Source organism: Aythya marila (assembly GCF_965140915.1).
Source record: "Aythya marila genome assembly, chromosome: 3".
NCBI lineage: Eukaryota > Metazoa > Chordata > Aves > Anseriformes > Anatidae > Aythya > Aythya marila.
This window is the reverse complement of record NC_139044.1, coordinates 89,070,857-89,095,576: the sequence shown is the minus strand read 5'-3', so window position 1 is coordinate 89,095,576 and position 24,720 is coordinate 89,070,857. Positions and strand designations below refer to the sequence as shown.

General features: G+C 34.8%; 1 protein-coding gene across 1 annotated transcript in view; it reads left to right on the top strand.

The window, feature by feature from the left end:
- Positions 1 to 24,720, top strand: part of ADGRB3 (adhesion G protein-coupled receptor B3) — a gene marked incomplete at its 3' end in the record, with an annotated part of 461,362 nt that overhangs the window by 423,473 nt on the left and 13,169 nt on the right. The window contains exons 21-27 of the mRNA XM_082757992.1: positions 918 to 984; positions 3,245 to 3,330; positions 6,705 to 6,803; positions 7,148 to 7,319; positions 13,530 to 13,625; positions 15,023 to 15,062; positions 17,281 to 17,924. Coding sequence (XP_082614118.1) covers positions 918 to 984; positions 3,245 to 3,330; positions 6,705 to 6,803; positions 7,148 to 7,319; positions 13,530 to 13,625; positions 15,023 to 15,062; positions 17,281 to 17,924 — 1,204 coding nt within the window. The remainder of the gene's footprint in view (positions 1 to 917; positions 985 to 3,244; positions 3,331 to 6,704; positions 6,804 to 7,147; positions 7,320 to 13,529; positions 13,626 to 15,022; positions 15,063 to 17,280; positions 17,925 to 24,720) is intronic.

The window sequence follows — 24,720 nt, the reverse complement described above, 5'->3', positions numbered from 1 at the left end:
TCAAATCCAAGTAAATTATTTTAGTGCATATACTGGAGTTTTCTTATATATAGGTGTGATCATGCATTCAAATAAACATGAAGTTCTTTGAATGTGTAATCACTGAGAAAATAGCACAGCTGCATTTACTTCAGTGCATGATGCTCCTGATCTTCTGCAGATATGGAAAGCTTTACATCATAGTGTATCAAATATTTAGAATTTGATTCTGTAAGTACTCCATGTTTGGAAATCTGAGGGTTTTCAGTGAAAACCCTGATGCAGTATGACAAAGTCTGCAAGATTAGTAGCTCACCAGAAAATACAGTTTTCAGATACTTTAAAATATACATTTAAATTGTTTGCAAAATATTCCAGAGAATATAGAACAGTTAAACCATAGATAATGAATTTTCTTTAATGGGAATATTGTCCGTAAGACCTAGTCCTATTAGAACTTCCTAAATGACATAAGTGAAAATACATAGAACCATGTTTTTAATCAAGTTCTACTTTAGAGGTACCTGACTGTTCATTGTTTTATAGATAGAACTGTCAGGCATTATAAACTAGAAATGTTTTTAGATACCTACTGAGCAAGACCTCTTCAGATAACTCATTACATATGGTTAGAGTAGATTTAACAAAGATTTACAGATTTATTTTATATTGTGCTATATTTTAGATTTCAGCATATGTATAATTTGCATTAAAACTTTTGACCCATTAACAATTGGTAATGGAAATCACTTTTCAGTTGTCTCCATCATCATGTCAACCAAGTAATTCAATTCTTTTGTGTGTGTGTATGAATTTCTACATATAGGATTGAACATAAACCAGAATAATCTCATGCTGTAGTAATTATTAATGCTTTCATGGCAATACACTATACTTATTTTTAATTTGTGTTAGTTCTTCTCTAATGTTCTTTCCAGCTGTTGGCTGTCTCTTGAAGGAGGGCTACTTTATGCTTTCGTTGGACCTGCAGCTGCTGTTGTCTTGGTAAACATTAATATAATTTCCAATATTTTCATATGAAATGGTGGAATGTGCTATTTAAATTATAAAAGCTTAGCTATACCATAGAACTAAGATTTGCTGTAATTATTGAGCTTGGTTTAACATCCCTTCAGTATTTTGAATACATTATATACTTAATTGTACCACATCTTTATATCAGTTATCTCAGCATGCTTACACAGTAAGCTATGAAAGAATAATGTGCTAATTGGTGGCACACAAAACTTGTTACAGGTATCACTGAGTTATTATCAGTAGCATCTACACAGTTGTCACTGCCTTGTAAAGTTCAGTGACAGTCTTGATAGAGTGCTGCTTGGCAGCAAAGGCAACAGAATGAGTGGAACCAGCCAGCAAGTTCTCCATGGCTCCTGCTTTTCAAGGAAAAGAAAAAATCGTCATAGCTGAGAAATGTTACTCATTTGTGTATTAAACTTTTGCATTTCTGGAAATGCATTTATTAGTAAGATTCACTTTGTCTAATTTTAGACAGCTATAATATAGATTTCTACATATATGCTAGTTATTCCAGATGCATGTTGCTGTCAGTGGAGAAAAGTATGCACTTTTAGGGCTCAAATAATCAGATATATTTCAATTTAGAGTAAGATGAATTGCACCCATTATGTGCCACTGGCTATCAGTCATCTGCTCTGCAGTCTGTATGGATTTTGTAAAATAATTTGTTTCACATTTTCCCCTGAATTCTTGAAGGAGATTGCAGACTTTGAATCTAATTCTTCTTTCCCCTGCACCAATTTTATACTAGGATAGCTCTATCAATACCAGTTGTCTCTGATTTTCCCTTGCTAAAGGGAATCAGTCTGAGTAGTCATCAAAGATAAAGCCATTTAGCTCCAAAGATTATCCTGAAATGGATGTTTACTACTCCCATAGAGTTTGTCTCATCATTGCCTGGAGTCAAGCCAGGATCCTTTTGTACAACTCACAGTCCCTGTCATGATAGAGGAGCCAAGGATGTTTACAGAAAACCAGGCATAATTTTCACATGGAACTGTATGTTCTCTTTGTAATTGGCAAGCTTTGTTCAGAGATGTTTGAAGTTCACAGTTGCAGTTTGCCCTACCATTAGCTAGTGACTGTGCAAGGAGCTGTTCTATGCAGCCACTTAAGCCTAAGTGTATGAAGCAAAGGAATTGTATGGCATCAGCTGGAAAATGTAAATGCTGAAAATAAAGTGATGATAAGAAAAGATGAAAAAGAGTTGGCAGGACAGACTGGCAACAATTAAAGATTTTGGCATAGATCTTGGAAAATCTGTTTGAAAGAAAAAAAGGATCACCGTTTTCTAATCAGAAAAATAAGAAACATTTTTTCAATACACTGAAAACTTTGGTACTACCTCTTCACAAGGCCATGCAGAGTTAGTTTCATAGAGTTCAGTTCAATAATACAAATGGATAATAACAGTCATTAAGTTGTCCATTAAATGTCATTAGTATCTCCATAGATTGCCAAAGTCTGACTGCCAAAACACTTGGACTTTTTTTTTTAAGGTTAATTCCTCAACTGATGTATGTAGGCATAAAACCATGTACTTTAATGGGGATAAACAGACTTCCCTAAGGCATTAATTTGACCCCCACTCTCCACAACCCTTCCCCCCCCCCAAAAAAAAAAAAAAAAAAGAAAAAAAAAGAAAAAAAAGAAAAAAAAAAAGGTGTATTTGGGGAGGACAACTGCAGTTAAACAAGGTTCAAGGCTGGCATTTTGGTGAATGAGACAGTGACTGATGTGCAGGAGGCTATGAAAAACCACAGGCTGGTTCTGCTTAAGTGAGGACACCCACACAGGCATTAAGTGCTTAAAAAGGAACATAGTCATGGCCATTTGTGTGCACTGACTAAGTCTGCCCAGTGCACTTAATTCAAATTCAATGCTATGTGATTTTCCTGGAATAGAATACATAATTGCAATTAAAACCAAGGAAATATTAAAGCTATATTACTCAAGTTTCTGGCCAGCAGACACATATGCATATAACTTGGTACCAGATATAATTTAAGATTCAAAAATAAGCCTATTGCAGTGTGCCAAAGTACGATCCATTTGAGAATATACATTTCTAGTGGGTTTGGGGATGGTGTCACATAATTTCTGACAGCATACTCAGAAATGTAACAAGATGCATATTTCAGGCTTGGAAAAGCCCTTTACTGATGCAACAGGATAGGTTATTTTCTTTCAGAAAAAGATCAACTGTTCATTTTCTGTTTGACAGGTCAACATGGTGATTGGCATTTTGGTATTTAATAAACTCGTTTCCAGAGATGGAATCCTAGACAAAAAGCTCAAACACAGAGCGGGGTAAGCAGAAATTGTGGGGTTATTTTAAAGCATATTCAAATCGTATCAATGGTTTCCAATTACAGACATTCACTGAAAATACATCTGATTGTGCTTTGAACCTTTATACCAGTATAATAGTGTCTAACAGATTCCATTCATCTCAAAAGTTACAGTTGCATTATCCTGAAGGAATGCAACTAAATAAACTAAACATAATAAAACACAAGTACAACAGTATTAAGTTAATAACAATGAGGATTAAACAAATCTAAGCAGAGATTTCACAAGAATGTCACATATTTAAAATTGGTGCAGTTAGAAAAATAGTTTTATGAACAGTGTGCAATGAAGGAACTGATTATTTTTCTATCTAGCTCTCAGATTTAATTACTGTGGTGGGAAATGTTATTTATTTGCGTAAACTGTTATAAAATATATTTTACAGCAATATAGCCCTTACTGAGGTCAATGCTATTCTGCCTCTCTTGACTCTGTGAAGAATTTGTCTATGTTCTGACATTTGTATCTACTCAGACATATGTTCTAATTTAGTAAAATAAAAATTGAAAGTTAAAAAAGAAAGTACTAAAAGCCAAAAATGGGGGGGGAGGGGAGGGGGTAAATGCAAATCCTGTGTTATCAATTATTTATTTGCATTTAAATTTAAATTCCTTTTTTATTATGAGAAAAAAAAAAAAAAAGGTTTATAACAGTGGTGGTATTGAAAAATGTTTTTCAGTGGATGATTGATTCGACATGCTGCTGCAGCAAACCTAGATTCATCCCATATTGTAGAAAAATATTTTGCAATTTCATCATCACTTTCTTAATGCTTACAAAGTAAATTAAAAATTTGCATACTTATTTTTACAGCCATATTCTAGTACTGTCTTTTGGACCAGCTTGTAGACCAATGTCTGCATATCTAGCAATGATAAACAATGATATTTTCATTTTACTGTGTATGTAAAATGTGTTGGTAAAATTTTTAAAGGTTTGCTTTGAACTATTTCACCATTCCATTAACAGTACCATTCCTAATAAATTCAATTGATCGGTTGGATGAACAGACTTATGATAAATAGTTTGGCTGGTGATTTTAAATTAAATCATTCCGGTTTTAAGTTCTTTCACTGTCTTTCTGACAAATATGAACCAGAAGCTTTCATTTTGTTTCTTCTCTTTTCTTCATTTTTCTTTACAAAGTATTAATTTCTTAACCTTACTTTTGTCTACATTACTCCATCAATATCCTTAACTGTGTAATACCTCTGATGAAAGCTAGAATATTAGAAAACTAGCCAAATTATTTCAAGAGTAGTAGTAACTTAGTATTCTGCAAATTACATTCACAACTGTTCTAATTACAGTGATTTCAGGAGTCTGACCAGCTTCAGGTTTGTCTTTGTATATTTTCTAAGGATGTCTAAGCTTAGATTTAACTGAATTATTTTTTTCAGCAACTCAACTGTAGGCTATTGAAATCCATTTGTTTATAGCCTACTTTCTTGATGAAACAAATAACTTGCTTTAACAGTGTGCAACTTAGTTAAGATGTATTTTATTTTAAACTAAATGGATAAAGAACTAGAAACCATTGTCAGAAGCAATCCAGTTATGTGTAAGCATGTAGATGCCCTAATCAAGAAACAATCAACTCCGGTGACACTATGAGATGGTGGTTTGGCAACAGCATTGCTTGCTACTACTTGGCAGATGAAAAGTCTTGAGTCATTGTTTGGGGCATAGGAATTTTTGCAGCATTTGGTCTCCAGTAGTGGCATTACCACTCATTTCTCAAATATCTCTTGCCAGTCATGTTCAGGAAGGCAACTTTATTCTTTCTGGCAAATATTGGACTCACACTTGTCAAAAGTTCAGCTGTGGAAATAATTTATGTGGTGAATGGGGCAAAATATATTAATTCCATATGTTTTTGCTACCTTTATGAGTGTAGGGTGAATCAACAAATGAAAAAATATGGCATGTTTTCTTGATGGATATCAGTCATACTTCTGGAATAGGGAATAGTGTACATGTATGCTCGGACAAAAAGTTTGTATTTGGCTAACATATACATCAAGCTCAATTATTATTTGCCAGATCCAGAACAGATCTATAGAGGTAAAAAGAATAAACCAGTCCAATAACAGTGAAGTTTTGTGTAGCAAAGATGGAAAGTGTTTGCCCAAACTTAGCCTAGGCTTATTCATGGCATGTTTCTAGTTCAGTCATTAGCCTAGGGTAAACTGATGTGGAGCCACTGAGTTCTTTTCACATCCCACAATCAATTTGTACAAGGTCACGGCTCTGCACAGTTGTTTTTACAGAAAGTCATGGTTTCATTTAGTTTATCAAAATGGAAGCCACTGGAGTTCAATATTTGTTTTGGACAGTATGTTTGAAGTCAAGTGAATGTTGGGTTTGGCTATAAAAAGGGTGTTAATTTGATTGAAATAACTTGGAAAGAACCTGAAGTGTTACCTCTCTTCAACATGTTGACCATTTTCCAGCTGGGAATAGGTAAAGCATCTTTCCTGTCACGTCTCAGTCAGCTATGGTTATTCCTGGTTCTGACAGCAGAAAAAGAAGGAATAGCAAAAGTATTTATTTAGTCAACTCAGGAAGCTGAATGTGTGCTGTATGTAGAAGAAAATTTAAATTCCAGGTTTTGCCCTTTAACTCTTCTGACAGGTGCTGAGGTACAAATGTCCATACAAAATGCTTTGAGCTTAATGCTTGTGTACTGTGTTTTATTAAAATGCAAAACAGGTCACCCTTTTTTCAGTACCAACTGATATTTATTTCATCAGATTCCATACATTACAAGCCCTGTATTCAGACCTTCATACAGCATGAATAAAACCACTCCAGATGTTAGTGGGCCATTCAAATCACTAGTACAAATCTGACGATATAGTATGCCCATACTGATTTGATGCTTGAATATATTTTGCAAGTTTCTTTCCCTAATTGCTCTGTAATTTTATATACTTCATACTTCCCTTGCTTGTGTCCTATACTCTTTCTCAAGAACAAAAGCTTTTTAACAGGTCTGAATAGAGGGATTTCACTTTGTATGTCTATCCTAGCACGTGCTTATGTTTACTTCAGTGTACTGAGCAGTTTTGATCACAAGATATTTGGGGCCTTTCTTAGCTTAAATGGAAGAAATAGAGTCTGCATGATATGAAGCCCCATAGCATTAACATTTACAGTTAATAATAATGTAAAGTACAACATACAGTTTTGCAACAACATAGACCATTCATCCTGAATAAGTCTACTTTTTTCTGCATGACGTCATATTAAAAAGCTAAATTTCAGTAGCAACGTTTTTTGGTGACAATTCAATATTTTGTTCTTTTTGTGGGTGTTCTGTTTGTTTGCAGTCAGATGAGTGAGCCTCATAGCGGTTTGACGCTCAAATGTGCCAAGTGTGGAGTAGTTTCAACAACAGCTTTGTCAGCCACCACCGCCAGTAATGCCATGTTAGTCCTGATCATTTACATCTTCTTGTTACAAATCTTATGCAGTGCATGTGAGACAATAGTTTGATGATGACAACTGTGTTTGCTAACACTGTATAGAGTGCTGAGCATGTTTAAGTACTTTATAACAACAAAAAAAAATGGAACTGTTTATTAACTGAATACAGGATATTCTTTAGAACATAAAGTACCAACACTGTTACATACTTGTCTGTGATTTTCAAGTTAACTTGATAAAGTGCCATCCTTAAAAATGTATTATTTTAAAAGTGAGCATTTGATTATTTATTTATTTATATATTTATTTAAATTTTACAGTGCTGCTTTTCTTTTTCTTTCAATAGGGCATCCCTTTGGAGTTCCTGTGTGGTATTGCCACTTCTGGCCCTGACTTGGATGTCTGCAGTTCTGGCTATGACAGACAAAAGATCAATATTATTTCAGATACTTTTTGCAGTATTTGATTCATTACAAGGCTTTGTTATTGTCATGGTCCATTGTATTCTCCGAAGGGAGGTGAGGAATGGCTTCCCAGTTTTCTAAAGGGCTGTGTTCCCTATAAACTCTCAACTGCTCTTTAATGTTATGTACAACTTTCTCTACAGATTTATATTTTGTAACAAGAGTAAAGTATTTTATGATGAGATGTAGAGGAATAAGTGAGAGTGGAAAGATCACTTAATTCCAGGTGCAGACTGTCAGATTCAGTATAAAACTGTACACGCTTGATTAAAGGTGGCTTTTAGTCAGTTCCAAATTCAGTTTATTTCCCAGTGTTAGGCTTTTCCAGTATCCTGAGTATAGAGAGATTCTAACATGAATGCCCTTTTCTTGAAGAACAAAAGAGAGAGATTTTTACAGTCTCTAGCACCAATTCAAATACAAAATTATTTCTGTTTATACTTCCCCTGAAAGAGGACTCATGGAGATGAGACGTTGGTGAAGAGCTATCTCTTCAGTTTCTACACATACAGGTGCTAACGTGCATAAGTTAGCAGGACAATGAGAATGAACAGAAATGAACATTTTGAGAATATCAAAGAAAAGCCAGTATCCCTGGCCTACCTTTTGTAGCTCAGTGTTGCATATCACCACTGATATCTGATGTCAAAGCTACAGTATGAGTGCTCTTTAACTTGACTCTGGTGACAGCTTCATTAACAGTCTGAACTACTAGCTAACCCAACACTTTAACTGAGATAAGTTAGCCAGATTTGTGGAAGTGGGAGCATCTATCAAAAATGGGCTGATGGAGCCAGACTGGAGAGCGGTAGCCTGGTTCCACCAGCATATCTATTTACAGAGCTCATGCCTGTTTAGACTCTAAGTGTGGTATTTATCAACTTCAGGATATTTACCACATCAATAAAACACATTATATTGTCTAGCACAGTTTCTTGTGATTAGCAAGAGTTATTCAAAGGCATTTCAGAACTGAAAAAAAAAAAAAAGCAAACAGGGAGATGTTTCAAGAGAGGTTTACTGTCAGTACTGAGTGAGGAATCTAACACATTGGTTTTCCTTTTCACCAGTCACACCCTTTAAACACTGAAACTCACCATATTCATGAATAACAATTATAAATGATGTAATTTATTTTAGTCTTCCAATGGTGTACTACTTTACACAAACTTTATGTCACTATTCTAAATGGTATGAATATGAGACTATGCTATCAAATAATCATTTTCAGATTTTAAGGAAAAACTTACCAATATCTTTCAGAAATTATCTTGTGTGTAAGTGTGTGCTGACTCCACCCTACATTATTTAAGCTGTTAGAGACTACGAACCTTTATTTTCCTTAGTTTTCATAGTGGAAGGGGCTTATCTCCTTTACTAACATTTTTATTGTTATTGTTGTTCAGGATAAAAATATGTACAGATAAGAGATGCTACTTGAGGGTAATCTATATTATGTAGAGCTGCCTTACTATCCCTTTATTTTCAACAGCAGTTTCCTTCCCGATGTGATTTACATCTGCAAAAGAGGTCATTCTCATCTGTAGAGCCAAAAACTACCATTTAAAATATTGTTTTAGTATAATGGTAAAATAGTGCCGTTATTTGTAGCCAAAATTTTCAGCAGAAAGAATGGCAGTTTCATACTGGTTTTCCTGTCCATGAAGTTTGTATTTCCTAGGGATAAATTAATTATCCTGGAAAGAGCAGACCACCTCCCACCTCTTGGCCTGAGGATCCGTACTTATTTAAAAATCTATATCACAGTTGCAAATGAAACCTTCAATTTTTGCTCTTATATATGTTATGCTAATATGTTATGTAATTTACAATTTCTCATGGATTTTGGTCTTTCTTTTTTTACCAAATCCAATGATTTATATCCACATATGCACTGCAACCTCTCTGCATCCTTACAAAGATAATGCTGTTTATGTTTTGGTTTTGAAGATTTTTTTACTCTTTTGGTTTTGAAGATTTCATCTGCAACTGTGAGCACTGCCTTAGTGCAGTAATGCAGGAATTTTTCTGGAGAGACATTTTGACTGTTTAAGATGAAAGTGATGTGGCTTCCCACAATGTCCCAAGCATTGATTTGAAGTCAGGTTTTACAGCTCAATGACAACCATTTGCTGAAAGTGTTTCATTCCTAGGGAACTCTTGGATGTTGTTGATCATCTAGTGAAAATATTACTTTCCAAACTTAGAGGTAGGACTCTAGCAATTTTCATATGGGAGAAGAAAATGATTAGACAGTTCTTCAAGAATGGGAAAAAAGTAAAAATTGACTCACCTGAAGAGTTTTGTTTTGTTTGTTTGTTTTTAAAAAATCGTGTATGGTCTGCACTTATATGAGCCAGTTTGCAGTAGCAAAGAATTAGTTGCTAGCTTCAAGAAGTTTCTACACAGAAGGAGATATAACTCCAATAAGATGTGTTTCAATCTGGCTCTAGCAACCCTGACTTTCTACTCTAGCTCTAGAGACCTTTTGGTGAGTTCTTGTACAAGCCCAGATAAGCCATCGTGCACAGCATGCAATGCAGTCTCTGCAATTCACAGGGTATCTCCCCAGCTGAAAGAATAGTCTGTTTCCTTCTGTTGTCTGCAAAAGCTTTTTGCTCTGCCAGTGTGTGTCAGAGAAACCCTGCCAACATATTTGTCATTCTTGATGACAGCTACAAAGCTATCTCAGTAATATCCTATAGGATTGATCTAATATTTGTAGCATACCAGCACAGGCAAAACAGTAATTCTGACTGTCAGGGGAGGGGGAATGTGTAGTGGAATATATCACCATAAAATTCAAACTAAGAGGACAGCCCTGCTTTGCTATACCCGTATTGTTGTTATATTACAAAAAGACATAGACTGTTATAACTTACTCTATAAAACCCACTTATTTCCCTTTAGTTATAAAGATATAAACATAAATGATGGAAACATTTTTTGCTTTCACCAGTATGCTATATCAATGAGCTTGTGTGACAAGGGCTGCACTGGGAACCCAGGGAAATTCACTAAGACACCCAACTAGAAGAGAACTGATGTGCTGTATGATGTGCTGTGTCTATTTCTTCCGTCCATCAACTAAGGGTCTTTTGGAAAGATATTAAATCTCTCTATACTTTATTTTCCTAACTTCTAAAATAAACATCATGCTTGTAATGTCATGCCTCTTAAAAAACAATTTGAAATTGGGAAAGAAAAAAGCAACGTAAGACTTAGGCATTATTGCTTTATGTAGCCTTCATAGCCCAGAAAGCCTAGTATTTTTTTCTCTTCTTCTTGCTGTTTGAGTGCCTAATTGGGCATTGGAAGAGAGTGAGGAATATGTCACAGAACAAAGAATGATAGGAGAGGGTAGTGCTGAAGCTTCTTCTCCATCAGAGCAAAATGTTTTGCCTGACCTGCTTCAACATGAGATTTTCTAAAGCTAAATTTCAATCATACTGAGTAGCTCCCATTACTGCTGGTGATGGGAGTAACCCACTTGTGTTCTCTCTTTTGCTGTGCTCTGCTGACTAGAGTGCATTTGAATTAAATGCATCATTGGTGTCTAAAGCCCACATTTCTGTATTGAAGAAAAAAGGGGGTGGGAAGTGGGGGAAGTATATTAGTAGGGAGAGGGTAAGTTATAAAGTCTTTGGGTTGGTTACTGTTGCTAAGGAAACTACTTCTTTGGTATCTGCACGTTCATCACATCTGTCTCTCCTGCTCTGCCTGGCTCTAAGAAAATCCTGTAATGATGTTAGAAGGCATGGAGGAAACAAGATTATGTTTCAAAGTAAGAGGTAAAGAAAGCACAATCTTAGCCAATTCTAACAAGTTTGAACAAGTGGTTTAGAACAAGAAGCCAGTATTTAGGCAGCTCACAGTGATATTTGATATTCTATTGACATGTTCAAATCATATGTTGCTTGCCCTCCAGAAACATCCTAAGAAACATGCATGTATAAAATCAGGATTCACCACTAGAAAGTAAGGAAAGTAGGGCATAATATTTTTGAGAGCTCCAGAGCTATCTGAACCAGGGAAGCTTCATGAACACAAGTCCCAAACATAAGGAGGGACATTGCATAGAGTGAGAGGTTACAGAATGTTCTGAAATAATTATGCTTTAGGGTCAAGCATCATGAGGTCTGAGATGAGATGTGGCTTAGCTGGGGGTGTTTCAGAAGGCATGATTTTTTTTTTTTTTTTTTTGATAAAACCATTGTGCCAGTGCTTATCTAAGACCATAACAGTCTGAAGTGTGACCTGACTAAAGCACTGATAAAGTGACAGAAGACTTGCATTAAATTTGCGACAACTGTGAGATGCCAAATTAAATTAATGTCAAACATGTGGAAAACCACAGTCAGTGTAGCACCTAAAATCAGAATCTGAGTCACAATACAGGTCAAGCACGTTCTACATTACCACGGGTGGGAAGTCTTGGCATTTTGAAATCAACCCAAACTTTTACCACCTTATTTCATTCTTCTTTCTTCTCTATATTACATCTTTCTGCACCTGCCTCAGTGACTCTTCAAAACTGAAGAACACTGTTAGTCATCTAAGGTTTCAATACTTTAAAATAATGCTTCCTAATTACAAAAAAAAAAAAAAATTTCTTCTATTTAATTTTACCTTTTGTGAAAGCTTTTAAACAGCTTGTGGTAGAATATAGTGTATTGAAAAGGGATGCCTTTACATCAGCAACAATTAATGAATTATCCTCTTCTACTATTCACAAAATGTCCATGAGTAGGATATGATTTTCTACCATTTAATTATTCTGAATAAGACATCAAGTAATTTCTACAGATAATAAAAGGAATGTAGATTTTTGGAGTTATTTCCATTGAGAGTATTTTCATATTCCAACACAAAATGATACTTGTTTGTTTTGAGTGGAGGTCACCCAAGTAAGTTCCTGTTTTCTAAGTCACATCTTGTAATCAGGTTGCTAACATGGGTACCTGCATTTTTTGAATCAAAATTCAAATTTTAATACTTAGATTGTATTACTATATTAGAATACATCTGAAGATACATAAAGAAGTGATAGAAATTAGTTTTTTTTATTCAAATAAATATTATCTGTATACTTTCAATGTATTGATGAAAATATTCCTTTCCATTCCAAAAGTTATCTTCTTGTCCCTACTGTGGTATGTGTGAGAATTCAGCAAAATCTATTTACGTTTCACTGCTAGCAAACAGAAACTGAGTTTTGTGTCCCTGCTGAACCATGAATTTCTGGCAGAAGGGTTGCATAGCAATATTTCTTTAGACATACTTCCTGCTCAAAAAAAAAAAAAAAAAAAAAAAAAAAAAAACCACAAAGTAAAAAAGCCTTTTCTATGAAAATATATTTTCTCTTATGTGCTTGTGTTTTAGGGGCAAGTCATCAAATTTAACTTATGGTTAGTATTAATAACAGAACTGAGAATTTTTTCCCTTCCCTTCCCTTCCCTTCCCTTCCCTTCCCTTCCCTTCCCTTCCCTTCCCTTCCCTTCCCTTCCCTTCCCTTCCCTTCCCTTCCCTTCCCTTCCCTTCCCTTCCCTTCCCTTCCCTTCCCTTCCCTTCCCTTCCCTTCCCTTCCCTTCCCTTCCCTTCCCTTCCCTTCCCTTCTCTTCCCTTCCCTTCCCTTTTTTTTCATTTCAAGAAACCAGACATGTTCAAGCAGTCCATTTTTCTTCTTGTTCTCACACTGAAGATGTTTGCCCACTTTGAAGAGTTTTACTACTAGAAGAGACATGAGATTTCTTATACATAGAACTTACAAATGCAATCAGTAACATCTTTCAAACTGACTTATTCTTTGAAGTATAATTAGGAAAGTACTATGTATCCGATGACAGTAACTGTTAAGAAGAATCTTGCAATTATCAAGCAGAAGACATATTTTGCAGTGGTTAATAGCGTTTCTATGAAACCTGCTTTTAGACCTACACCAAACTGAATGAGAAGACAAAGACAAATGTAATTACCCAAGACAGATTAGGCTTGAGTACCAGATCATTGCTGACTACTATTTAATTCTTTCCACTGGCAAATCCGATACTGTGGTCTTGGTGTGATTGATTGACAAACTTTGCAGCAGGTACAATACCAAATGTATGAAATGTCAGAATTAAGAATTTATGTTTCCTGTTTCTGATTTACTAAACATGCTAAAGAAAAGCCATGCATTGTATTCCATTTGGTTTAATTTAAACTTTAATAGGAAAGGAGTATATGATGTCACACAAGAATGAGTATAAGATATTGTTTCCACAGGTTCAAGATGCATTCAGATGTCGACTAAGAAATTGCCAGGATCCAATCAATGCAGATTCTTCAAGTTCCTTTCCTAATGGACATGCTCAAATCATGGTTAGCTTTTATTTATTTTCTTTGACTGTTAATTTAAACAAAAGGAAAGAATTTACAGTATTGCACATGGCAAGTATGCACAGCTGAAATATTAACACCATTTTCAAGCATAAGTCTGTTTAGGTCATTATCTGCTTGCTTAAATCTGTTAGCAAGTTTTAAATTATTGGTGTGATCATTCATTGGAGCACAATGCATTACCATCTTCCACCAGTGTTCTTTATGACAAAATATTCTTACATAAGAGAAGGAGAAAAACTAATCTTATATAATGACTTTTTCTACCATTGGTATAAAGAGCACTGATGCATTTGAAAATCTTTCCTTCACAAAGCCTTGAAAGATGTTCCTTTCAAATTCATTCATACAAGGAGAAAGTAATAGAGGTGTAGATTAAGTGGTTGGATTAAGGAGATAGTGAACAGATTACTATGCCAATTTGGATTTATTAATACTGTTAGGTAGTATATTAAGACAAAACATTGTCTCCTTCACTTTCAAAGACAGTTTGTCATTTATGATAATGGAGACATGATAAGACCCTAAAAAATGCAAGGCTCAGTAAGCAGTTACCCTTGGGAAAAAAAAAAAAATCAAAAAAAGTATCCTTTTTTTTGACTTCATAAACTAGAAGAACGTCAGTTCAATTTTTTTATTATTTTTTTATTATTATTTTTTGTAATTAATAAACCTTTTGTGGAAATAAAAAGCATAATTGATAAATACTTGCATTCTATACCAGAATAAATAGTGTTGCTTAACTGGGGAAATTGTGTTTGGATTTTCAACTCTTAAAATTCATTCCTAGTTCCTATAATATGTTTTTATTTGTTGAAATACATAATAGTTGTTTTCAAGGAAGAAAAATTTTACATGATTACATTAGTAGCCAGGATAGACAGAATACTATATAACAAATAACCACTTCATAACAAATTAATGAAGTTTCAGATAGGGTGGACTAACTGTATTACACTTATTCACAATAATTTGTATTGCAGGCTGCTTTCCATACTGATGTTTATAGCATAACTATGAAAAGCTTCCTTAAAGATGATCCTTCCAAGAGATGTAGAAGTTACTCTTCCATATATATAATAATATATATATACACTGTATCATTTTATTACAACTATATACTCTATTTCCACCTATTTTATTTTATTTTTTCTGGTCAGGCAGCATACTTTGAAAACCACCCAGTTATACTTTAGGAAACTTTGTAAAGCTCTGCTGTTGTAAAACAATATACTTCACCTTCTCAGCAACAAGAAACCACTTTTAAGAGACTATGACTCTGTAAGTAGGACATTTTGGAAGCGCTAGTTGGCAAAAAGGTATTGTGGTTAAGTTTTCAATTAATAATGGTTACCCTGTTTCATTGTTTCTTGTTACAGACTGATTTTGAAAAGGACGTGGACATTGCTTGTCGGTCAGGTAAGATCACTGAGAGAGTGTTTAGCTAAAAAACAAAACAAAAAAAGAAATTGTGCTAGTTCTTTCTGAAGTAGATGTCAGAAAACATACCATGTGTTGTTTACAACATATAGTTATAAATGCTGGGAAAGAAAAAAAAAAGGTGATGCCACTATATGAAAATATTTGTTTCATTTTCTTATAAAAGCCTTTTACTAGAAACCAGCATCTGGGAAGCAGCCCAAAGGTGTGACTGTCTCTTAGAAGGCAAAAGGTTTTGGAAAGAAAATAAGATTTACACACAAAATTATCCTTGCTCTAGTACACAAGCAATTGTGAAAGTCATTTTGTTTTTAAAAAATAAAAACTATATAACATATATTAAAACCTATTTATATGAAGGATGCAGAAATTGGTGTTAGTTTTAAAAAGGCTGTTTTCTAGGGCTTTAAGTGAAAACAACAATAGCTTAAGCAACAAGGTATCAGGAAAATAAAATATGATTCCACTTTATAGGAATAATTTATTTTTCTTTTAAAGACATTTCAGTAGTGTGATCTTCAATTAGTCAGCTTTGTCTGTTTCTACATATTAAAAATAATTCATTTTAAGAAATTACTTTTTCCAGCTTAAATAAAGCACAGTGAAAAACAAATGGCCCTCTAAACCCCATAGAAATGCTCCACTCCAGGAAATTATCCAAAGGACAGTTGTTCTTAAGGAGGTGAGTCTACCTAGACACCCTCTATTTTCAATGAAGAGAAAAAGAAAGAGACAGAGGGTGACTTCTCTGCAGGGTGAGTCAGGGCAGGACAGCTGAGTCCTGCATCACCCACCAAAGCCTGTCTTTGCTTGCTGTATGGCAAGCCAAGAAGGCTGATCTGATTAGGTAGAGCTTGAGTTTCTAGTTACACACCTTTAAAAAATTACCACCTCTGTTTCTGGAATATGGTAATTGTTCTCTGTGTAGATTAGTTTTAATATGAACATTGGAAGGGACAGGACAGTCCACTGTAACATAAAAATTCATGCCTGTTATCATCTAATGCAGACTAAAGTCCAGCATTAGTTGATGTAGCTCTCTCTTCTTATCTTTGCCACCATAGCTCTTCAGCATGGACAGCCTTAAGCAGATGGATTCTGAATTTTAAAAATTATCTTCAGTTTCTTTTAATGAAAGATTGACTAATCTTGACTAAACACTGTTTGAAGTCTGGCTGTAAAAAAAATGCAGCAGACACACTGCATTGCACAGAATGGACTGGGGTGCCAGGACATGGGGATTGTAAATTGTCACAGTGTCAGATATTTGTGTATCATTGTTTACAGGCAAATTGTTCTCTTCATAATTGAAAAATTAGCATCAGTTTTTGTGAGGTAGGAGAGTGGGCTGCCATATGAGCTGCCTGTGGAACATGTCAGTGAACTGACATGTACTGGAGGATCTGGGTCATCAGAGCCCTCAGGCTAACAAAACTGATGTGAGTGTAACACCTGAGATACTTCCAGTCATCTTACTGTCTCAGTCCATGAGACACCAAAAGTAGAATAATGAATGCTTTATGAGACATGTTTATATTCTTTATAACCTCTCCATATGTAGCAAAATATGTCTTTCTGATAGCAATGGAATTCCTTCCCAATGTGGTTACTTTTTGTCACTTTTATTTAAAAATAACTGAACACAGAAGAGTTTTGTGGTTTTATATATTTATATGTATATATGAAAAAGAACATTTAGAAGCTCAGGAATACATGTTCATGGCTATAATCTTACAATAGAAGATTGCAACATATTGACAAAATTATACTGCCTTACAATCTGTTTGACACTTTCCAAGAGGTTATGTGGAGTTAATAATGGTAGTACAGATGTCATACTGTTGTGTTTTTTTGGAAAACCCTTAATTGAGTTCCACATGGCAGACTTTCGCTTAAGCCGCAGGTCACCTAAGATCTACATAAGGAAGTAACAATAAATGAAGGACTGGTTTTCTTTTATTTAAATGACTGAGGCTTAGTCAGATATGTATGTCAGTTAAACACAGAATATTAGGAGGTGTTGATTATACAAAAACCCTTCCCAAAGCAATTCTTATAGAATAAAAGTTATTAAACACAGAAAAAGAGTTAAGAAAATGCAATGGTAAAGGGAATATTAATAAATACTGCCACAAACAAAAGCAGAGTTTGAGAGACATGATTTCATGTTTCAAGAAGTCTGTTCTCTGACCCACAGTTCTTCATAAAGACATTGGACCTTGCAGAGCGGCTACTATAACAGGAACACTTTCTAGAATCTCACTAAATGATGAAGAGGAGGAGAAGGGACCAAACCCTGAAGGAATGAGCTATTCTACCTTGCCTGGAAACATCATCTCTAAAGTCATCATCCAACAACCAACAGGTCTCCACATGCCTATGAGTATGAGTGAACTGGCTAACCAGTGTTTGAAAAAAGACAACAGTGAGCTGCGCAGGACTGTGTACTTATGCACGGATGATAATTTGAGAGGTGCAGATATGGACATAGTCCATCCTCAAGAACGGATGATAGAAAGCGACTACATAGTAATGCCCCGAAGCTCAGTAAACACCCAGCCATCACTGAAAGATGAGAGCAAAATGAATATAGGCATGGATACATTACCTCATGAAAGGCTGTTGCACTACAAAGTTAATCCAGAATTCAATATGAATCCTTCTGTAATGGACCAATTTAATATCAATTTAGACCAGCATCTTCCCACCCAAGAACATATGCAGAGTTTACCATTTGAGCCCCGCACAGCAGTAAAGAATTTCATAGCTTCAGAGCTGGATGACAATGCAGGATTATCCAGAAGTGAAACTGGATCCACAATATCAATGAGCTCATTAGAGGTCAGTGATACATAAGCAAATTGTACGCTCTGTTGTTCTAATTATATGATAAAACAATATATTGTGGCTTGTCTCTAAGGGGTCTAAGCTAATGTTTTAATTCAGAGTAAATCATTGTTTGGGATCATGCACTGCTGTTCACATATCTCTTAGTATTAGAAGTGTTTATACATAGAAAACAAGATAAAAGTTTCAGAACCAGTGTGTTTGAAACTGTACTGTCCTGGAGATTTAACATTCCAGCCAACTGCAAAAAAAAAGTTATGACTTGCCAGGTCAAAACCAATGGAAAATACGACGTTGTTATGAGAATACTGCTGCAAGATACAAGTGACAATCATTGACCCTACCTGCAAGACCATTGAAATTAAAATATTTTCCATCTTATTGCTGGCAATCATATCTCACTTAGATATGATAAGTCTGATTCTGCTCTCACTAGTATGAGTCTTGAATTCTTCCATGTGTTAGTCTGACATTTAGTGTTTTGTACGCATGTTTGTGTGGTTGTATGTGTGTGCAGGCGTTGGTACAGCTGATGTGTACAGCAAAATCAGGTAGACTTCTTGTGGATTAACCCAGATACCGGTCATGTTGTAAAAATGGACTGAAAAACCTTTAATAAGCATTTCTTTAATTACTACAATCTGTCTGTAGGATTTAAACATTACAGAAACTGGAACTACTTACCTTGTTGACCTAACTGTCAGCTATTGCTATTCCTATTGAGTCTTTAGTTATGCAAAATCATCAGCAAGGTGGAATTGATTTCATATACAGTCCCCTTTAACAATTGGAAATCCATTTCACCAGCATTTCAAAGGTTATGAAATGCAGCATTTGTTATAGGAAAGAAGAAGACAAATGAGAAAAATATGGTACTTACCCTATGAAAGAATTTAAAGATCGAAAAAAATTCTACTGTATGTGACTTTAAGCCATTAACAATTGCTTTATGATTTTTGGAGTTGTCTGTGCAGGGAAGTAGAGGCTTTTTCCAATTTTTAAATTGTTAGACATAGAACTATACCCTATATTTCATAAAATAGATATCTATGGATATTTATTCTAAATTGAATTTTATGTGTGTATCAACTGGAGAATTTGTGAAGATCAAAACTTAGTTTCTTTCCAAGAGATGCCCTTACAAGTGTCGACTGTGAAATGTTTCCCATGTTTTTGTATTATTTGTATGCTACCTTGAGTTTTTGCAAGACATAATTTAATTGAAAAAAAATTAAATATGGAGTTTTACAAGTAAGCAGTGTCCACTTCCTGTGGGCTCTGTTGGATTGAATATGTATAATCCTAGGATAAATATTTGAAAAGGTTTCTGAAAAATATCTTTGGTTCTTCGGTACTTCCACACTCAGTGCTCAAACAGGCTCTTTCAAAGCAAGTTAGTATCATTAAAGTTACTACCCTCAGCTCAGGTATATTAATTAATAGATCTTAGGCGGTGCACAAGAGTTCTCCAATTTAATCCAATACAAAAACAGAATAGCTCAGGTCACCTTCCACTAGTATCTCCTTCTGTCTATCTACAAGTTCTTACAAGTACTTCTTCCAAGTACTTTTAGTACTATATGGAGGCTCAGATCCATTCTTGTTAGTATTAGATTAGGGTGAGACATCAAGGAAACAATCCTAATTCCTTGAGAAGACAGACACCTGGTACCCTACTACCCACTCTACCTGAGGTCTAAATTGCTCTCTAGTGATCCTTCTTTATTTCCATTGGTGCCAAAGGCAACCTAAAACATTGCTTCTTTAGGGTTTACTTTTACTGTATTTGTATCATATTTAAAGCTTGCTTCTGTGATGTGGCATAGATAGCAAATCTAAATCACCATTCTATATATTGTTTTTATACTCAGAAGAAAGTATTAAACATGAAGTAGAAAATATAATAAAATATAATAAAATATTGTAGTAAATACTTAGTCTCTTCCAATTTGGTAAACACATTTAGTTTAGAAAGCTGTATTTTGGCCTAAAAAGCTGTAAATGGTTAGGTTACTAAAGTTAACTGAACATAATTCCATAATTTAGGGAAAAGAAAAAAATATATATTAGGGTAGGTCAAAAATCACAGAATCACAGAAAAATGAAAGGAACTGTTTTGGCTTTTGTGTCTGTCTTCATGGTTCTCAACACTACTTGATTATATAGCATTACTTCATCTTTTGTTAAGGATGTGCTGCAATGAATTGAAGATAGGAGCATGAAAAAAATGTACATGGAAGAAAATAAGTCTTAAGCAGATACAGATAAGCAGATCCAGCCAGATACAGAATGTGATAGTGGTTTTATGTATGCAGTATGCAAAAAGCAGAGTTGAGGCAAAGCCCCAGAATGCTAGAATGGCTAGAACTGACAAACTGGATTAACTTTTATTGGTATGAGAAACAAAAAAAAAAAAAAAAAAAAAAAAAAAAAAAAAAAAGAAGGGAGGGCAAGGGATTTTCTTTTTCCAAAATATTTTACATCTCCAATACAATATAATTTTAGAAGAGTTTAAGACCTTTTAAAAGTCATGACTTTGTCAGGCACTATGAAGCAACAAAACCGCATTTTGCCCATGTTTTTCCAGACAGAGCCTGACCAGACTGTTTCCAAAGGAGAAGCTTCTGAGCATTAGGAAGCTTCCCTTAGCTGATATTGCTGTCCCGCCCAAAATCCGACATGGCAGCACATGGGTTTCTGTTCAGTAGGGGCTGTTCCCCTTTTGCTGATCCAAAGGAACAAGAGTGCCTTTCCAAAGGAAAGGAGCCCTCCTATAGTGTTTTCTTGTAATCTCTCCATGATTTGCCATTAGGTATTTCCAGGTGCTTTTTCTGGAATTACCATGCTACCGTTTGTTTTTGTTGTTGTTGTTTGGTTGGTTGGTTGGTTTTGGTGGTTTTTTTTTTTTCGTTTGTTTGTTTGTTTGTTTTTTATCATGTAGTTACACAGTAATTATCATTTACTATGCTAGTAAAATGTGCTTAGGCATTTGTGACCTGTGCTAACACAATTCTTCCTTTTTTTTCTTCTTAATTTAAAATCTATGATTAATAAAAATATTAAAATGGGGATAGTTTACACAGTGGTTAGAGAAAGTATCTATCATGTTACCAGAATGGCTTCAGATGTCATATGATCCAATTTCAGCCAAAATCCAACCCGGCATCTGATTTTGGTAGTTTAATTATGAATTCACAAACACTTGAAGACATAGAAATATTGCAGTAATAACTGTTTGCAGCTGGACACACAGTGAAATGGAATTTAATGATGTACATTGAATAGTTCTTATCTGCCCCCTCATTTTATGGTAGATACCAGTCTTTGTGGCCATAAGACTGAACCAACAGAATTAGACAACAGTTTGGAAAACATAACCCCTAAGTATTTTCACATCTATATATACACATAGGTATATATATACCAATACCTATATATACCTAAACCTATATATATATATATAGGTGTATATATATACCTCTTCATAGGCATATATATATATACATAGGTATATATATAGTTCATATATATGTATATATATTTAAAGTGAACACTTAAATATCGTGTCTTTTTTGTGTTCTCTTTTGTTTAGACTTTGTATTGATTATGATCATTGGAGATGGATGTTTCAGAACAGAACCATAGTGTTAGCACAACAACATATGTCCTCACTTTTAACTCTGCAGGGAGGATCCATCACCCCTACTATTAAATATCTAAATGTAGGCATTCCCATTCTGACCTGGAAAGGATCTTTCCACATCAGGCTCCTCTTCAGAGTCAGCAGAGAGAAATACACACTTTTAGGCCACTTTTAGACATCTACCATAGGATGAAGTAAATCACATGCTGACAGTGCAGCTATATACTGATACGACAGAGAAAGATAAAATTAGTAGGTCAGGTATAAACATAAAAAATATTGATGTCCTAAGTTCAGTCAGATGAATCCTACCACGTGTCACAAGCTTTCTTCTAGTTTTTACACCTACTTTTTTTTTTTTTTTTTTTTTTTTCGCAACAAAATTCTTTGTTGGGAACAATCAAAGTTTTATTATGTATGGAAGAATTTCAACTATCAAAAGATTGTTGGAGAATGTCGTAATATTTACATAAATACATTGCCCAAGTAAGTATATATTTAAGGATCTGCACATTCCCAGAGTGCAAGTCAGTGATTTTTTATTTGGTATGTACCCAACAGTACTCATGCGATTATAAACACAGGCAGGCATATTAGTACATCACTGAGTTTTTGAGCAGTAATTCAACATCTGGCTAATCTCCTGCACATCCCTTATATGCATGGATTAAAATTGGCTTTGTTACCTTGGCATCAAAGTGGTTTGGAGTGTGCTCCTTCAGTTCAAAGTGTTTTGGTTTTAATGAAGAAAGGACTCTCAATACACTCCTTAGGAATGGTTTTTGTTTTGAAAATGTACACTTAGAGTGCTGTGCTCATTAAAATAAAATTACTTTGAAGTGAAGTTGTGCATTCCCAGCCACTGAGATGCAAGGAAAGGTTAGAAGGTTTAAAAGCAGAGGAAGCTGATCTGCACAACATATCTTTGGGAAAAGTAATTCTTCTGTCTATTGTGGAACAAATATGCAAGAGGGAGTAGGTCACTTGCTGCCTGGCTATGTGAAGAGACTTGCACTGGTACATTTGTGGGACAGGAATGGTGGGTTATCTCAAGGGAAGGTCAGTGTAGTGTGAACTTCTGCTCAAATGGTAAAAGGAGACAAAGAACTGCAATAAGAGGAAGAGCATACGAACATGGGCAAAAGAAACATTAAAGGCAAAAAAGAGCATCTGCTTTATAAGAATAAGAGAGAAGGGACTTTCCAAATGGTTTGCCATGTAAAGGATATGAATTCTCTTTCCAATTTCCTTGTTTGTGTTTCTGCCACAATTTCTGCTAGGAGATCTTTATGTGGATAAAGAAGTAAACCCCCTAAACTGGAAGCATGGCCAAGTAACCCTTCCGTACTCATTCATGAAAGCTCTTAATACAGTCAAAGAAAGTAATCCCTAGAGCTCCTTGGCCAAATTGCGAATGTGGGACTTCAGGAAGAACTTATTGTTACAGCTGAGAAAATAAAGTGGTACATTAAAAATAGTGAAGGGCGAAGAAAAAAAAAAATATATATATATATATAGACAGGAGAGTAAAGAAAGACAGATGTTCAAAAACAGGGAGAAAAAAAGAGGGTAGAAATGGAGAAGAAGCAAATTCTAAATAACAAAAGAACAGAAAGGAGAGAAGAAATATGCAGTTAAAATAGCCAATCTTGTCAATAAAGTACCAGAGCATCAGGCAGAACAAAAGCAAAATGGTGTGAAGTCATTTTGATTTATGATATGAGAAGTTAAAAAGAAATAAATTTTAAAAGAGAGAGAGAGAACAAAAATAGAAAGACAAACACCACAAAAATTTCCTCTTTATCATGTTTCCACATATTATTTTTTTCAGGCATTCTCTGTCTCAGATTTCTATCCCTTCCATTCTTTTTTATTTCAAGAACTGTCGAGACAGTTCTTGCCAATTTTGTGACTCTCAGTGAAATGAAACCTAGACCTATAACAGCCCACTCTTTCTTTTGGTGGTATGAGTAGGTCTTAAGTTCCTCTGACTTCAGAAAATGTTGCAGCATATTCTTAGGCTGCTCTACTGGAATGGAGGTAGAATAAGGCAGAGTTAATTCTAGAAACTGAAGATGTGAAGAACAGAAATTTATTTAGCATTAGAGAGTGTAGTGCACATTTTATTTTTTATATCACAAACAGCTATCTTAACTACAAATAACCCTTAGGAAACATATTTTCAATTGCTTGTCCATGTAAGAAATGCTACATTTGCCCCCAAAACCTTCAGAAACACAAAACAAGTATTTTTGGTCCATTGAGTAAATACATATGCAGGTTATATATATATAAAAAATGAGCAGTAAACTAGAAAAAAATGCTGGAACAGTTTTAAAATGGGATCCCTGAAGTTATGGTTGTGCTGTGTTGAAGTGCTAAATTTGCTAGCAGATTTTCAGGTCTTAAAATTCCCATGTTAAAATGGTAATCCACTTTTTTGTTAAAATATACTGCCTTATGTCCAGCTCATTTTATAAACTAATAGGCAATGTAATCTTCTATTCAGAAACCAAGTTTTTTTTTTTTTTTTTTTTTTCAGTTATATACATACAAAAGACATTTTAAATCAAAACTGTCTACTCACATTCCACTTTCATATCTCTGAGGGCCAAAAGAGATTCTCCTTTAATTTTGCTCAGGGAAAAAATCCTCCCCAGGCTAAGATCTTGTATGTCAAATCTAATCTCAGAGTGAATTATAAACTGCTGATAATAAAGCTTTATATTAATGGAAACATGGTTATAGCCCTCACTATAATGTGGTATCTCTGGTTTCAATTATACTTCGCACAATGTAATATATCTTCAGGAGTATCTCATGTAATTAATCAGGTAGTGGCATAATGCAGACTAGAATAAGGAAAGAACCAGGCATTTGTCGTTTTACAGAGATGGAGAGGGATTTTATTAGTCATTTAGTGAGAGCAGCTCCTTCCTAGTGCCAGCAGATTAGTGCATGCTGCTGTATGGAAATTATTCTTCAGTGTTCTATTTTTGTCCCCCAGTGAGCAGAGTTTAAAGTTGCTCTGGAATTACACAGAAAAACTATACGTGATTAGAACGAAGTAAAATTGATTTTAAATAAATTACTACAGCAGACCTCGTTTCAAAGAGTTTTGCTTTGGTCCTGGCATGAAGGGCTTGA